The sequence below is a fragment of the Pipistrellus kuhlii genome, unplaced genomic scaffold (assembly GCF_014108245.1).
Source record: "Pipistrellus kuhlii isolate mPipKuh1 unplaced genomic scaffold, mPipKuh1.p scaffold_m20_p_5, whole genome shotgun sequence".
Lineage (NCBI taxonomy): Eukaryota > Metazoa > Chordata > Mammalia > Chiroptera > Vespertilionidae > Pipistrellus > Pipistrellus kuhlii.
Window position 1 is genome coordinate 81,606,941 of NW_023425551.1, and position 17,236 is coordinate 81,624,176.

The 17,236-nt window shown below is 49.0% G+C and overlaps 1 protein-coding gene across 1 annotated transcript; it reads left to right on the forward strand.

Moving 5' to 3' along the window:
* Window positions 1-390: 390 nt before the first annotated feature.
* On the forward strand, window positions 391-16,003 carry LOC118705671 (DLA class II histocompatibility antigen, DR-1 beta chain-like). The gene is given in 7 exon segments (XM_036414702.2): window positions 391-458; window positions 460-581; window positions 6,455-6,724; window positions 13,651-13,932; window positions 14,874-14,984; window positions 15,398-15,421; window positions 15,691-16,003. Coding segments are annotated over 7 exon segments (876 nt in total). The 5' UTR covers window positions 391-405; the 3' UTR covers window positions 15,705-16,003.
* Window positions 16,004-17,236: the final 1,233 nt, after the last annotated feature.

A 17,236-nucleotide genomic window follows, 5' to 3' on the forward strand; every position in this document is an offset into this window, starting at 1 on the left:
CTCAGCTCCCAGCACACTCACTCACCCATTTGCAAGCGGCTCTGTCTGCAGAGAGAGAGACCAATGGCCCCCAAAGGCTCCAACTTGTGTGCTCATCACTGACCAGCGCAGAGCTGCCTCACAACAGGGCCCAGCACAGTGTTTCTGACACAACCAGACCAAACCTGTAAAGCCTAAATCAAAGCTTTTATTTAAGTTTCAGAAGACTTATTTATAATACCCCAAACCTGGAAATAACCATGCTTTTAATGGAGGAATTTCTAAGTATCAGAAGAGGACCTTTCTACTGCATCTCTGACCAGCAACTGGTGATGCTATTCACCTCTGATGCTGATTGGTTCTAAATACTGAGATGACCCAATCAAAGAACAAAGAATGAGTTCCCTAGTTGGTGTTATTGGGGCTATGGGTGGAGAAGGGTCACAGCCCTCCCTGAGTGAGACCTGCCTGCTCCCTGCCCCTGTCCTCTCTGAGCTCCAGCATGGTGTGCCTGCGGTTCCCCGGAGGCTCCTGGATGGCCGCTCTGACGGTGATGCTGATGGCACTGAGGCCTCCCCTGGCTCAGGCCAAGTACACACCACGTGAGTGCTCCTTGGGGGTGAGCTGTTGTGGGTGAGGAAGAAAGGAAATGAGCTCTGTCACCGTGACCAGGCCATGGCCCTTAGAAAGTGGTTGCATTTTCCTCAGAGGCCACCTGCCTATCACATGACCTCGATTCTTTCCACCACAAAAAGGGGCGGTGCTGGCCACTGTGAGATGTGCAAGGGCCTCCATGTATCTCGGCTGTTTCTTCTCATCTTGCCTCCAGTAAACCTCCCCACCCTGTGTCCCCTTCCATTGGGGTTTTGAGAGGATTGAGAAATAATGATCTCAGACTAATTCCCACCCAGTGCTCCATTTATTGCATTAAATTATCCCCAAAGGAAAGTTTCTCTGTCATTTTATGGGAGCCAAAAGGAATTAGAGGGTCTCTCTTTGAGGATCCTGTGTTCTGTCCTGAACAGAATCTGTGATTTTGGTGCCTCTTCCTACTATGTGAGATGTAAAAAGAGCCTCCCAGAATCTCCTTTCCTGTCTCCCTGAACCCCTTAAGACAGAAAATTCAGAGCAATAATTGTTTTGTTTGTTTGTTTGTTTGTTTGTTTGTTTTTTATAATATTCCAGGGTTATAGGTCATCAGTTGAAGTGGTTAGGAAGCTCTCCCGGAGGTAGTGACACTCAGAGGCATTTGAGACCTGGATGATGAGGGAAGCCGACATGTGAAGATCTAGGGGTCAAGTGTCCCAGGGAGAGGAACGGGGAAGGCCACAGTGTGGGAACATGTTTGCCGTGTTAGAGGGGCAGGAAGAAGGCTAGCGTGGCTGCAGCACAGGAGCAAGTTGGGGAGTGACACTGACATGTGAAGAGGCTGGAGAAGACGGGAGACACATCATATTGGGCCCTGATGGTGGGTAAGAAGTTTGAATTTTATCTGAAGAGACATGTGAACTACTGAGGATTACAAGGAGCATCCACGTATGTTTATTAAAAGCAATGATCCCAGCTTCCAGGTGGAGGTTAGACTGCAGGGCTCACAAGAGGAGGCGGGGCCATGAGGAGCATGGAAGAGTGCCCAGGTGTGGAGCTTGGGCTTCAGTGAGTGTGTGCGGCGGAGGCAGCGGGAAAGGGGAAGAGAGCGGAACTGGGGAAGATATTTCCATGGCATGTTATGGCTGAAATGGGGGAGGAGTCACAATCCTTGGGTTTCATCTTCAATAATTAGAATAAACTTGGTGGAGCTGTGTACTGGGATGGGAAGGACTGTGGAAGAAGCAGTTTGAAGGGGGTGGTGAGGAAGAAAGGTTCTGTGTAAGCTGGGAATGGCTGACATTTGTGTGGAGCTGCCAAGAGGTCAATTGAACACAGGAGCCTGGAGGTCATGGCCGGCCAGGGCATGGGTGTTTGTGTTGGTATCATTGACACATGTGCTGTGTTCAACTCCTGGTTAGTAGAGGAGGAAGAAGAGGTGTGTGTGTGTGTGTGTGTGTGTGTGTGTGTGTGTGTGTATAAGAGAGAGAGAGAGTGAGAGAAAGAGAGAGAGAGAGAGAGAGAGAGAGAGAGAGAGAGAGAGAGAGAGAGAGAAGCAGACATGAAGCTGCCAAGGGTCGAGCCCAGAGGACCAAGGGCCAATGATTCGGCAAAGGGGACTGAGGAGGGGTGCAGTGTGTGAGGAAATCCAAGAGAAGGTGATGTGGGCAGTGAGGAGAGTAGATTTTTCCAGAAGGAGGGAGTGGCCAGGTGTAGGGAGAACTGCTAGGAGGCAGGAAGTTAGGACATGCAGAGCAGTGAGCACTGGGTTTGGTGGGGTTGAAGTTTCTAGTCAGTAGAGTGCATGAGACGGGATCTGATCGGACCATTTGAAGAGAAGACAGGAGCTGAAGACGTGAGGGGTGATTACAGTGACTCTGAGCTGCCACCTAAGGGGGACTGTGGGCTGGGCTCAGTGGCTCAGTGGACCTAAAGCATAAGGACAAAGGAGCCTGAAGGGAAGCTGGGGGATGTGAAAACCAGATGCTCAGTCATCAGCAAGGAGTCACTGGGTGACCTTGAAGGCAGAGGTGACTGGTTATGAAAGCCACCAGATCCACAGCCACTGTTCATCAGTGACCCAGAGCAGACAGTCACCGCTCGGTGATGAGGGTGGAGTCATGGACAAGACAAACCTGGTCCCTCCGGCGTGGAGCACCGTCACATAGGCAGTTACTATGCACCGGGCCTCCCTGTGAGTGTGTGACTCTCATAACCCTCCCGTCTTCCCTGCAGCAAGTACAGATGTAATGACCATGGACTCTGATTCAGAGAGTTCAAGCTACTGACCCCGAGTCACAAAGTTAGTTGTAGAACCAGGTCACATAGACTAGGCCTCAGAATCTAGAAAGTCCTCTCTTCTCTGTCAGCATAGTGTTTTCATATTAGGGGCATATATATCCCGTTATATACAGAGACCAATGTTTCTGACCTTGTGTTCAAAATGACATTTCATAATAAAATTAATAAAAGACAACTGCCAAATGGTGATGAAGATAGTATTTTATCTAGGAAGTTAAGGGATAGAAAATTGAATTCCTAGGGAATATAAAATTAAAATAACAAGGTATTTATTGAGTGCTTATATGATCGGCACTAGGAAGAATCACTATTTAATTCCAAATTTACAATATCCTGTGAGGAATACAGTACCATTAAACCTATTTTGGAGATAAAGAACAAGGCCCCTGGGTTACGATCTGATCCAGTGGAAGAGCTAATGCTCTAATGTAGATCCTCATTCCAGAGCTGGGCTTCTACCCCCACTGTGAGCAGTGACTTGGCTGGTCTGACTGGCTGCTCAGATTGCTGATGCTCCCCTGTGCCAGCGTGTGTCTCAGGGTTGAGGGCAGCAGAGGCAAGGACTGCTGTTTCCATCTTGAAAAGTTCCATGTGGGCTCAAACTATGTTGCGAGCCTGTGAGAAACACAGAGAAGTTTCAGTCCACTCCTCTGACTCAGATTTTGCCAGCAAATGGGCTTTTGTTCCCAAAGGAAATACAGGATGCCCGATTAAAGTTGAATTTCAGAGAAATAGCAATTATTTAACTGAAATCCAAATGTAAGTTGGAATCATGTATTTTTTAAAAATGTATTTTATTGATTTTTCAGAGAGGAAAAGAGAGGTATAGAGAGCTAGAAACATTGATGAGAGAGAAACATCGATCAGCTGCCTCCTGCACACCACCTGCTGGGTATGTACTTGCAACCAAGGAACATGCCCTTGACCGGAATCGATCCTGGGACCCTTTGGTTCACAGGCCAATACTCTATCCACTGAGCTAAACAGGTTTGGGCAGGAATCGTGTATTTTTATTTGCTTTCTCAGGCGGCCGTTCAGTTAGGCTCCTGTGCATGGCCTGATAGTGTCAACCACACCGGCTACAGTGAACAACTCACACATGTTTCTTTTCAACCTTCTCACTTGTCAGGAAGGCACTAGAGAATTTGTGTAAAGTTAGAGGGACCCGGTCTGACCAGAGTGCCCTCCTCTGTGCCATCATTTCTACGTGAAGGTCTCCATCTAAAGCTGGGACCTGCTCCTTTCTGTAACCTGTCTCTGTGGGGGTGTCATCTTAGCTGCTCCCCTCCTGAGGGACCTGCCTGTAGACATGAGAGTCCACATTGGCCAAGGCTGGTAACCTGATGCCTCCTGGTATTACTGGGAGCAGGAGGCAGTTAGAACATGGATTAGTTGGGACTTTGAAATGGAATGAAATGGCTGTGGCTGTAGCTGCAGACAAGCAGTGGCCAGTGGCCGGGAGAGTAAGAAAGAAGACGATGTGGAAGATAAATGATGACTTGGTGATTTGGTAGCGAGGCAAAGAAACAGGTGGATCTTGGTTCTGAACAAATTTATTTTGCTAAAAAAAATTACTCTGCACTGGAACCAGATTTTTAAAATATATACATTTCATATAGATTTTCAACAGATATATTAGTAGAACTTTCTATGTAATTCCCAAGTGCTGTGTAACCAACATTGTTTTTTTTTCACTCCAGATTTCTCAGTTGGTAAATCAACCCTTCTCTCCCTTCCCACCCAGGGGACATTTGCCACATTTAAAGCCGTGTTTGGTGTCACACGGGGGTTCTCTGACAACAGGTGGGATGCCATGTGCAGCCCACTGTGTACAGAGCACCCGCCCCACCCACAGAGAACAGTGCTGAGGTGGGGAACACTGCTGGACATGGCATTTTCTGAAAATTCTAGACTCACCTTCACACACATACACCTCCCAATGAAGCTTTTCAAAGTTTATTAAGAAAAAACTACAGAGTTACACAAATTCACCACTTCCTTGTTGAATCCATTCAGTCACTTGAATTTTAAAACTTCCTTCTTTTTTTTATATATTTTATTGATTTTGTACAGAGAGGAAGGAAGAGAGATAGAGAGTTAGAAACATCGATGAGAGAGAGTCATCGATCAGCTGCCTCTTGCACACCCCCTACTGGGGATATGCCAGCAACCAAGGTACATGCCCTTGACGGGAATCAAACCCGGGACCCTTCAGTCCGCAAGCCGATGCTCTATCCATTGAGCCAAACCGGTCCCTAAAACTTCCTTCTTATCTGCCTTATGCGATGTTAGTCCAAACGCCAGGAGTGCTGTCACTGCCTGTCTGCTGACCGTCCAGTCTCTCCTATGAGTCCGCATCGCGGTGAGGCCTGTTCTCAGGAAGGGCCTCCCGTTCCTGCAGGGACTCCCCCACCAGCGAGGGGGTCAGAGCTCCCATCCATCCCCCGGCTCTCTCCACGGCTGTGCTCTGGGTCTCTGCGCCTCCTGGCTGGACATGCAGGAAAGAGAGGGCGCCCTATTGGGACTGGGGTGTAACCCCTGAGCTCGTCAGTACTCTCCGCTACAGGGACCAGAAGGCCCCTCACTCACCCCCAGGCTCCCAGCACCCCGACTCCTCCAGGCTCTGTCCCCTCCCGCCCACTGTCTGGGCTCAGAGCCGGGTCTCTGGTTCCCAGAGGCCATGGGTTCCCTCAGGCTTCGCAGGTGGCAGTGCCTTCCCCTGAAATGTGCCTCTACCCTCCCCCCCCCCCCCCCCCATCACACACACACACACACACACACACACACACAGGCATCCTTCAGGCCACATCCTGTCCCTCAGGCCACTGGCCCCGCCCTGAAGGAACATGGATCCTGCTGTCCCTGCTCCAGACCCCCTTCCCTGACATCTCCCTCCTGTGTGAACCGCCTGGGGTTGGCTGTGCCCGCACTTTGGTGAATTCTAAGCTCCGGGCGGAGGGCGATGCCCGGTTTCCTGCCTGGACCCAGGGCAGCTGGGCCTGGCACCGGTCCCCTGCCCAGGGGGTGACAGGAGGAGGCCGGTGCAGTGGCGTAGCGTGGGCTTTCGTCGCCTGGGGCCGACCGGAAATTTGCTGCCCCCCATTTAAAAACGTCTGCGAAAATTTCTATTGCACCACCTGCTTCACCTGCCCCCCTTTCCGCACCCGCGTGGTCTGCTTGGCTTGAATCAGCGCGGGCGCGATTTGCAGTTTTACATATACCTATATTTTTTTAAATTTAAATATCATGGTGATTGCCGCCACCCCCCCCCCCCCCCCCCCCCCGCTACGCCACTGGGCGGGTGTGGGGATCGTGAAAGGATGGGGGGGAGGGGGCATCTAGGAGGAGGCGGTGATGGCACAGTCCTCGCCCAGCCTGGAGCCCGGAGCCCCGCGGGAAGCCCAGTGGGTCCCCAGTGGCTGAGGTCCCAGGGGTCTCCCTGCCTGTGGCCTCCCTCCGGCCCCAGAGGAGGGGGCGGGTGCTGGCAGTGGGTGCCGGGTCCTGTGTGCCCACCGCCTGGGCGCCCCGCACTGGACGGCGTCTCCATCGTCTCTCACCCGCGTGAGGGTCCTTCCTGTCCCCGCAGCACATTTCCTGTATCAGCCTAAGTTCGAGTGTTATTTCTTCAACGGGACGGAGCGGGTGCGGTTCCTGCGCAGATGGATCTACAATGGGCAGGAGTTCATGCGCTTCGACAGCGACTTGGGAGAGTTCATCGCGGTGACGGAGCTGGGGCGGCCCATCGCGGAATACTTCAACAGCCTGAAGGAGGAACTGGAGCGGGCGCGGGCCGCGGTGCACTGGTTGTGCAGAGAAAGCTACAAGATTGATGAGAGATTCCTGGTGCATCATAAAAGTGAGCCTGGGCGGAGGGGGAGGTGGCGGGGGCGGGAGGGAGGTGCGCACGCAGGGCTGTGAGGAGCACCTGAGGGGCCTGGGGGGCGGCCTTGGGGACCCTGAGGTCCTGTCCTGTGTTGGGGCGTTTCCGGGGTGCCCAGCCGTGTCCAGTTGTGGGAGGGTTTGGGGAGCAGAGGGGAGGGAGGAGGTGGGAGGTGAGAGAGGTCTGTCTTGGCCAAATCTCCCTCCCCCCCTCACCCTGAGCCCTGGAATAGGGGTGCTGGGTGCACAGGCCTCTCCCTGGGGGAGGGTCAGGCTGGGTGTGAGGGCGGGCGGGGCCCCGGGGCCCCTGGCCTTTCTGAGCTCCTTTAGTCTGAGTGTCTGTTCCCCTCCGTGCTCCTGTGTGGACACAGGTGATGGGACCAGGCTCCACACTGTAGCTTTGTGACTTCACACACTGAGGTGACATCCACACGCGCTGACAGTACTGAAGTAATTACATGTTAACGTTTTAGAGTTGAGACAATTTACTTTGAATTCTATTTGTTAGGTCTTTCTCAATATTGCCAAATACACAGTTGAAATTTTGATTATTACTTTTCATTCATCCTTCTTTGATTTCTCAGGTTTTGGAACATTTTTCCCGTGCGTGTTGGCTAATGGCTGTTCCTGCTCTAGGAATGGCCTATTGTCCGTCACCCCTGGGTCCAGGCCTTTTCTCAGAGATTTTCCGGTTCTCTAGGCAGCCAGAGGGACACTTTGCTGACATGGATTCAGCATTTCTCCAGCTCCTGGTTTCTGGTTTTGTTTGTTTGTTTGTTTGTTTGTTTTCCATTTTAGGAATTTAAACATCTTTAATATAATGAAATGTATTGCAAAGTTGTTAGCAATGACTTTAAAAAATATACATATTTTTATTGATTTTAGAGAGGAAGGAAGAGGGAGAGAGAGAGAGTAACATCAATGATGAGAGAGAATTACTGACTGACTGCCTCCTGCAGACACCCCACACTGGGGATCCAGCCTGCAATCGAGCATGTGCCCTGACTGGAATTCCAACCATGATCTCCTGGTTCATAGGGTCACACCCCACCATTGAGCCACACAGGCCCAGGCTGCTAGCAATGATTTTCCATCAATCTTAAACCTATTCTTTTAGGGTAAAATAAAAATATTTTTCCCAGATATCTCCTTCCTCTCCACCAACTCCTCCACCTTGTCTTCTCTTCCCTCATTGTATTTATTGAGCCTGGTCTCTGGCAGGAGGCACACAGGTCAATGAGTCCCAGCCTGCCTGAGCTCCAATGTCAGACTGAAAAGAGACAATTATAAATGACAGGAATCCCAATAACAGATTGGCTTCTGTGAGAAGGAGCGGGTGGCTCAGTGAGCGTCACTATAAGTGGTATAATGGGACTTCCCTGTTCCTCCCTCTCCCTCAGGACCCAGCCCCGAAGCTGGGGAATCCCCCTCTTCCTGCTTCAGGGGGACCATCTCTGTGTTCCAGGGGTGACCACATTCCCAGGACTCCACACCCTGAGTCCCACCCTCCCCAAGCCTGGGCCCAGCTTCTCCCTCTGCTCTCCTCACATTCTCTCTCCACATGTAATAAACAGGGACACAGAGTGAGGGCTGCGTTCCGGCCGCCGTTGTACATATGTTAGCCCATTGGTCCTCATGTGTCCCTAAGCGGTGAGAAGTATGATCACCCCCTTGTGGGTGAGGAGCTGAGCAGAGAGGATCTCCCAGGATCACCAGGAAGAGGCAGAGCCTGGATGTGCCCCAGGCAGCGTTGCTCCAGAACCACACTTTGACGCACACACTCTGAGCCTTGCACACATCTGTGAACACTTCCATTCAGCAATGAGGAGCTGTTTCAAGTGAAAACTCCCCCAGATTTCCTCAGAGTCTCTTATTCGACTCTCTTTCACGGCCCGTGTAGAAAGAGTTCCAATTCAGGGTTCAGCTGCTGGAGAAGGGCCGCACACAAATGAAGAGACTTGAAGAAATTCAACTTGGTGATATGGGGGGCCAGGCGGTAGTCCAACTCTAGTGGGAGAACTACTCCTGCTCTGGCCCTGCCATCCCCTTTATTGAGGCTTTGGGGGAAACATCTTAGGCAACATAAACAGAAATTTACATGTAGATCTCAGGCAGGAAATAACAGAAACTTACACGGGACAAACAAGGTGGAGGCTGCTTCAGCTAACATAATCTCAACTAAAGGTTAGAGAAATTAAGGTTGTTGACCAGCCTTCCTGGCTTCCTGTCAACATCTCTTTTTTAGTGAAACTAATTTGTTTTCCAGCATCTCTCCCATTTTCTTTCCTTAAAAATTTTGCATATGCAGACTAGAAATAAACAAAAAATGAAACAAGCAACAATGGCTTTGCTGAGAGTCAAATGAAATCAATCTGCAGTACGTTTCTTACTGGGCCAACAGTTTTTGAATTCCAGATTCAATGTCCAACAGTTTTTTGAGTCCAAATTTTAATGTCCAGCAGTTCTGAGTCCATGTCAGCAATGGTATCCGGATGATGGAAAAATGGTGGCAATGCAGGTCCGACCTCTGGTTTGGTCCTGGACAACCTGCAGCGACGCACATCTGCTGACTGCTAGTATGGCAAGGCGTCGTCAGCATCTTCCATCTCTGCTCTGTTTTTCCTCTTGTCATTATGGCTGGAGTATTTCTGTCAATTCTTTGTTGCAGAAATCCACATGGTCTTGGAGTTGTTCCCTGAAAATATACAAACATATTCTCGACCGAAAGTTAATAATGGAATCTTTTCTATAAATTGTACTTGAGATCCTTTTATATTTTTTGCCTAAATGATTTTTCTTTGGCTTATTCTGACATCATGTGTATTTTTCATCCTGCTGTTAGCATTTACAAATAAAAATTAGTTTTTAAAGAAAAAATTTTTTTTCTGAATATGTTTCCTTACATAATATTTTTCCACTATCCCCCCTTTTTTTACTTAATTATTAAGAGGCTTTTGGAAAAATTTTATAACGCAGTAAAAAAAATTTTTTTTTGCACAAAAATATAAGTGATTTTACCATGAAATGAAATACCAATAGAAATTTTAGTTAATACTTTAGAAACAGCTTTTGGTATAATGAAATTTTCTTGAATATTTACTTATTTCAATTAGCCAATTTAAGTTAATCTGAAAACTTGACTGCTATTTTACTATAAAACTTAATATTCTAACAATAATTTTCAGAATACCCAGTAAATCTTAATGCAAAGGATTATTTGCATCCTTGAGAAGGCTCTAAACATTGTTGGTATTAGACTAGATTTAGATATAGGGCAACTGTTGTCGGCCAAGTCTCTGTTGCCTGGGTCCCGATCTGAGCTGGACAAGTTTCCGTTTGTTGCCTGGGTCCCGATCTGAGCTGGGCAGGGGAAGCGTGAAGCAGCCATGGGGCAGGAGACCTCCCTCAGAAGGGGCAAAGGTTCAAGCCCCGGCAATGTTGGGGGGTGAGGATCTGTGCCCCACCTCTGTTGACCCCCAAGTTCTCTCCTAATGGCCCTCTGCGGCTGTGCCTGTCTTAGGTTGTTCCTCCCTTGAGGAATCTTACCCGTCATTGGCTAACCAGCCATCCTCCAGGGCCAAGCAGGGTGATGTGAGGTTTAATTCTGTCTCCTTGGTAGCTTATTGCCCCTATGGCCTCCATGCCCAGCACCTGCCTTGGGATCCCCTCGCCTGCTGGCGGGGCCCCGGCATTGATCACATATCTTGGGGAACCCAGGTTTCTTCTCCAGGGAGGATCCAGCTTGTGCCATTGGGAAAGGGACAGATCCATGGTGCCAGCCACCACGAGGCTTCAACCTCAGCATAATTTGAAAACTCAGGCAACAGCTGTGAGTAATCGGAATGTGAGAAGTTGGTCCCTCTTTGTCAAAAAGAGCAAGAAGGGCCAATATAGAATGCCCAAGTGCCTTCTCAAGGAGCCTTCCACACAGTGGAAGGGATTAAATCCTTTCATATGCTTTTTAAAATTGCTGCCAAACATTCAAAGAATTAGTTTATAAGTTTGTTTGGGATAAATGTACAATATGCTGTTATAAAATATCAAAAATAATAATGACATTGTAGAATAATATCATGTAAAAATATTCTTTGCTTTAATCCATGATAATTCAATTTCAAACTGGAAGAAATATTTAGTTACTTCGTTTTGCCCTTCTTAAGAGGCCAAAACCTTCATGAAATTTGAAATATATGTATATATTTAATAAAGCAATCACTAGCTGTTTCTGGTCTTTATTAGAATTATTTATAAAATTATTGGCTTTTCATTTAGCTGAAAACCTTGATTATAATTTAATAATCTAATTTATTTAAGTAATTAAAGTAGGTATCTTCATTTTAAAAATAAAGCAAATTTACTTTTGAATTCACAAGCCACAAATGTTGCCCTTACTCTAGCTTAATTAAAAATGCAGGTGGCAACATAAAGTTAGGATTCAATTATTTATAAAATATTGGCTTCTCATGTAACTTAATTTATATGACATTGATTATATTGTAAAAGCTAATTTATAAAGTAACTTAAGTAGGTATCTTTAATTTAAAAATAAAAAAGCAAAGAAACTTATTCAGTAAAATTTATAGGTTTGATACTTTATTGGTCTGATCCAAAAGCATAAACAGTGTCCTACCTACAGCCAATTCCAAAATGCAGGCTGCATGGAGCCTTTTTGTCTTTATTGAAATTCTACTGCTGTTGAAAATTTTGGCTATATTGAAAAAATATATTGTTTTTGCCTTTCTTTCAGGCGAAAACTTTCATAACATTTAATATATATCTATTAATTTTTCATTTGATAAGACTTTCCATGCAATTTTAAGTATATTAGATCTGTTTTAACGAGTTTTCATATAAGAAGAAAGAATAAATTTCTTATATTACTCTGGGCCCTTGGAGCTTTCCAAGAATCATCTCTGTTAAGGCCTTGAAATTTTAACATGGAAAAAAACCATCAAACAAGTATCTATGTATGATTTAAATATTATAATACCTGTTATTATTATCTATTATTATCTTAAGATATCAATTATGTTTAGACTAGTTTTTGCATAGAAAATATTTGGTTGAGATCACAGAATTAATCCTCTTTTTTAATTAAACTAATAATAAACAACTTATTTTGAATTCTTAATCATGAAAGAAAATACATTTTAACTATATAGCTTCTCCCCATTTAATTTGGACTTTGAACTTTTAAAGCTGGTGAGTCAAATATATTTTGCATGTCCTAGATTAATAACACTTTACATTTCTTTTTTTAATATATATTTTATTGATCTTTTTACAGAGAGGAAGGGAGAGAGAGAGAGAGCTAGAAACGTTGATGAGAGAGAAACACCGACCAGCTGCCTCTTGCACACCCCCTACCAGCGATGTGCCCGCAACCAACGTACATGCCCCTGACTGGAATCGAACCTGGGACCTTTCAGTCCAGAGACTGAGGCTCTACCACTGAGCCAAACCGGTTTCGGCAACACTTTACATTTCTAAGAAAAATACAAACCATAGTCAATTAAGAGTTTCCATTCTGTCCTCTAGATATTTTATGAGGCAAATTTAAACTTTACTCTTTATATAATTAGGCCAACTTCCAAAAAAAAAATGTTGCCACAGGAGTTTGGAGGAAGTTTATAGCCATTCAAATGTGAATTACCACATCCTCAGCACACTGGAGAGCGGGCTTCCTGATTGGATCTCCCAAGTCCTCTTTGCTCTGGGGGAAGTTTCAGCAAAAATTCTGGCCACACAGTTTTTCATGCTTAAAAGATAAAGACAGGTCTTACATTTTTTCTTTCTTTTTTGCTTTCGGAAGTAATAACTAGCACCCACTTTGGCCAAGATCAGCATTTCCCTGCGAATTCTTTTATAATTTTTAAAGAAAACTTTAAGGAATCTCATTGCAGGAGAGCAGATAGCCTTGCCCTCTCCTGCCACCTTTGAATTTCTCAGCTCCAGAGGGAGTTTCAGCTGTGAAGTCTCATTTCTTATTACAGATTTTAAATTCTAAATACAAACTAAGATTTTAACAAGAAACCACATTCTTTAAGCATACAAACCAAATTCTATAATAAAGTTCACTTTATATTTATAACCTAATTCTTCCCCATTAGCCTGACTGACAAAGACGTTCCCACCCTCTTACAGTTCACGACTCTGCAGCTGGCCGTGGGCTTTGAGTGCAGTGAATTTCCTGCACCTTTTTTCCAGTGAGTCTTCCACACCTTTTCTGTTGAATTTTCCACACCTTTTCCAGGTGTAATTTTTTCCTTCCTTCGCTTTTAGGCGAAAAATACCTTCTCCTCCAGAAGTCCCACGGTGAAGGCGCCAAATATAGGACTCTCTTTCACGGCCCGCGTAGAAAGAGTTCCAATTCAGGGTTCAGCTTCTGGAGAAGGGCCGCACACAAATGAAGAGACTTGAAGAAATTCAATTTGGTGAAACGGGGGACCAGGCGGTAGTCCAACTCTAGTGGGAGAACTACTCCTGCTCTGGCCCTGCCATCCCCTTTTATTGAGGCTTTGGGGAAAACATCTTAGGCAAGATAAACAGAAATTTCCCTGGGCAGGAAATAACAGAAACTTACACAGGACAAATAAGGTAGATTCTGCTTCAGCTAACAATATCTCAACTAAAGGTTAGAGCAATTAAGGTTGTTGACCAGCCTTCCTGGCTTCCTGTCAACATCTCTATTTTAGTGAAACTGATTTGTTTTCCAGCATCTCTCCCATCCAGGGCCCCGGCTGGAGGAGGAGACTCAAGGCCCATGGCACTACCTCCTGCGGGGCCACAGGGCGGTTTCAGGGGGGCCTGCCCAGGCCTGGGGCTCAGACCAGAGATGAGGCCGAAGGGGAGAACCAGGGGCTTCGTGTCTGCTCACGTCTCCCTCCGCCTCCTCTGTCCCAGCTGCGCCCACAGTGACTGTGTCCCCTGCAAAGACCCAGCGCTTGCAGCAGCACAACCTCCTGGTCTGCTCCGTGAACGGCTTCTACCCGGGCCACATTGAGGTCCGCTGGCTGCGGGACGGCCAGGAAGAGCAGGCCGGGGTGGTGTCCACGGGCCTGATCCGGAACGGGGACTGGACCTTCCAGATGCTGGTGATGCTGGAAACAGTGCCCCGGAGCGGGGAGGTCTACACCTGCCAAGTGGAGCACCCCAGCAGCACCAGCCCCACCAGCGTGGAGTGGAGTGAGACGCCTTCTGACCTCCCGGTCCACCCCCTCACCCCCCACAGGGGCCTTTGCTTGTCCCTGAGGGCCAGGGTCCCTCTCCCCACACCCCATTTTCCTTTGCTGGGGTCCCTCCCTCAGCACAGGCCACAGGGCAGCCCTGTGATCGCTCTGCGGACACCCATAGCCCTGGGACCACCATTCCTGCCCTGCTTTCCATTCCCACCCTCTCCCCTCATGGTGCCCCTTGGCCCTGGCACCATCCCCTGTGGGCTGGGCGGGTGCTTCTGCCTGCGCTGAGCTGCCCACTGTGATCGGGAGGAGGCGTGTCCTCCACAGCGGGGGACCCTCCTGCCCGGGAGAGCCCCGTCTGCTCTGCGTCTGCGGCTCTGTCACCTGGGCCAAGTACCGAGGGTCACCGCGCCCGGGCCCCGCAGCCCTCAGAGGCCGAAGCAGAGGCCTTGGGTCCGGAGTGGGGGCACCTGAAGCCAATGACTGGGCCTTTACCTGCTCAGTGTGACCTCAGTCTCTTTCCCGAAAATGGCTATTCTGCTTCCTCTAGGGCAGTGTTTTTCAACCTTTTTTGGGCAAAGGCACACTTGTTTCATGAAAAAAATCACGAGGCACACCACCATTAGAAAATGTTAAAAAATTTAACTCTGTGCCTATATGGACTATATATAAAGTAGTTCTCTTGAATAGGAATCAAATAAACACAAAGAAAGTATTTTATAATTACTTAATTATGAAATATTAAGTAAACAAAATAGTGAAAAATTATAAAATTCTTGTCTTGTCTGCACCTACGGCACACCAGGCAACATCTTTGCCGCGGAACAGCGGTTGAAAAACGCTGCTCTAGGGCATCCCTCCCAGACCCTCCTCCCCCAGCCCTCCCCCAGGGTCTCAGTAGAGAAGGTGCTTTGGGCTAAACCCTCTGAAACCAGCCTCCCCTCCCAGGGGCCCAGTCCGGATCCGCACGGAGCAAGGTGCTGAGTGGGGCCGGGGGCTTCGTGCTGGGGCTGCTCTTCCTCGGGGCGGGGCTGCTCATCTCCTTCAGGGCGCGGAAAGGTGAGGAGCCGCTGGCAGCGAGGCCCCAGAGGGTGGGGGACGGGGCTTTGCTGGGTGAGCTCTGGGGTGGCAGCGCCCCAGAGGCCTCTCTCTCCCTGTGGGTCTCCCGTGTCCTGGAAACGCAGACTCACTAGCCCCGGTTCTCAGGGTGGAGACATGAGGAGCCAGGGCTGTGGGCAGAGACGGGTTCACACGCACGGGCTTTGGGTGCAGATCCTGGGGCACATGGAGGAGCAGGCCCTGCGGTCACTGAGGACTCTGGATGTGAGGGCTTCGGGCCCTGCTCTGGGCTCTGCTCTGGGGTCAGCGGGTGCGGGTGCTGCTAGACAAGCTCAGGTGGCCTGGGCGGGGACCCTGTGTTTGGGTCACACTTACCTTCCTATGTTTAAGCAGCATCTTCCTTCTCTTCCCAGGACACTCTGGACTTCAGCCCACAGGTAAGGCTCTTTAATCCTCTCAGGGACCCATTGGCTTTCCCTAGAACAGAAGGTGCAGGGGAGGAGCCAGGGGACAGAAGGGGAGCCTGGGGTGGCTCTGGCCCCGCCCACACGGCAGAGCCTCCTCCTGCTGGTGAGAGGCAGCTCTAGAGCAGCTCTGCCTCCTGTGGCCTCAGAGCTTCTTCTCACTTGGGAGCCACAGCAGGAGGCCTGGGAGGGCAGCGCCCCTGCTGGCTGGGCCTGGGAACTGCACTGTGCTCTGTCTGCAGAGCTCCTGAGCTGAGGCGGCCATGGATTCAGGGGCAGGATAGACGCTTCTCTCTGACCCCTTCGCAGCCTGAAGAGGTTTCCTGCTGGGCTCTCACTTCAGAAGGAGAGCCGCCTGGGCTCTGGCTGGTCCTGGCTCCTGACCCCATAGCTGCTCCTCCCTGCTGGTTCCTCCCTGCCCTGGACCTGGAGGCCCAGTGTTGGCTGCAGGGCCTTAGCTCCATCCTCCCCCTCCCTTTGTGTTCAACCCTCGCTGTCTGCTGTGCTCCTTAGCTCACCTCTGCCCACATCTACACTAATAAAAGGGTAATATGCTAATTAGACTATGTGACCTTACATTTTCCAAACATCCAACTTCCTTATGGACAAACATACGGTGGTGGAACCAGAGGCAGAGGCGGTTACAGGTGTTCAGGCTGGCAGAGTAGGGCAGGGGAAGGGTTAGGCAGCAATCAGGCTAGGAAGCAGCACGTGGATAGGAGCTTGATTGTGAGAGGGATCTCTGCCCTCTGACTGCCTGTTTAGGCCCCATCCCTGTGGATTCCCAGATTGGAGAGAATGCAAGCTGGGTTGCGGACTCCCCTTTCCCCGTGCACAAATTTTGTGTATTGGGACTCTGGTCTATATATATAAAAGCCTTCTATATGTATAAAAGCTTAAACGACCATTGCAACAGAATGATCATTACGACATACACTGAACACCAGGACGCAGACACTCAATTCTGGAGCTGCCACCTGGTGGTTAGTGTGTTTCCACAACAGGAGTGCTGCTCAGCTGACAGACCAAGCCCAGCAGCCCACCAGCCTGGCAATAGCCACTCCCTCCCTCAGTCGTCCTACAGGTCCAATCTCCAAAAATGGGCCAGGCACCAACAGACCAGTGCCACCAGCATGATACCGACAGCACCACCGGCCTCCTGGAATCCCCCAGTGCCGCCAGCCTCAGGCACAGCGGCTGCTTCCCCGTCCTAGATGCTGCACAGGGAAGAAAGGATATAAAGCGGCCACCAGTTGGCTTCTGACAACTGGTGTGAACGTCAGTGGGATGGATCCGGATCCCGGGCGGCAAGGGCATCCCACCACCCGCTCGGAGGGCCAGTCCTGTCCAAGCCCCCCATCACTCCCCTGATGACCCATGCACCAATCCATGCACCGGACCTCTAGTTTCCTTATAAAGTTTTCCTCAATTAAATATAGAGTAAAGATAATCTGCCTCACAGGGCTTTAAAAACAGGAAGTTGAAAGAAAAGGTTTTCTTAGTCCCTTCCTTCTTTTCACGAGTTTTCCATCCTGTAATCGGCCTGGTTCCTGAGCCAGGAGAGAGCCTACAATGGACTGAACATGGTGGTCTCCCACGTCGGTGCTTCTCAAAGAGCAGCCCACAGGTTCCTTTCCCCAGGGATGCAGAGAGGAGACAGCAAGTGTAAGAACCGCAGGCCAGCCCAGCTGCTGTGGTCAGGGGCTGAGTGTCAACTTATGAACCAGGAGGTCACTGTTCAATTCTAGGTCAGGGCATATGCCGAGGTTTCAGGCTTGATCCCCAGTG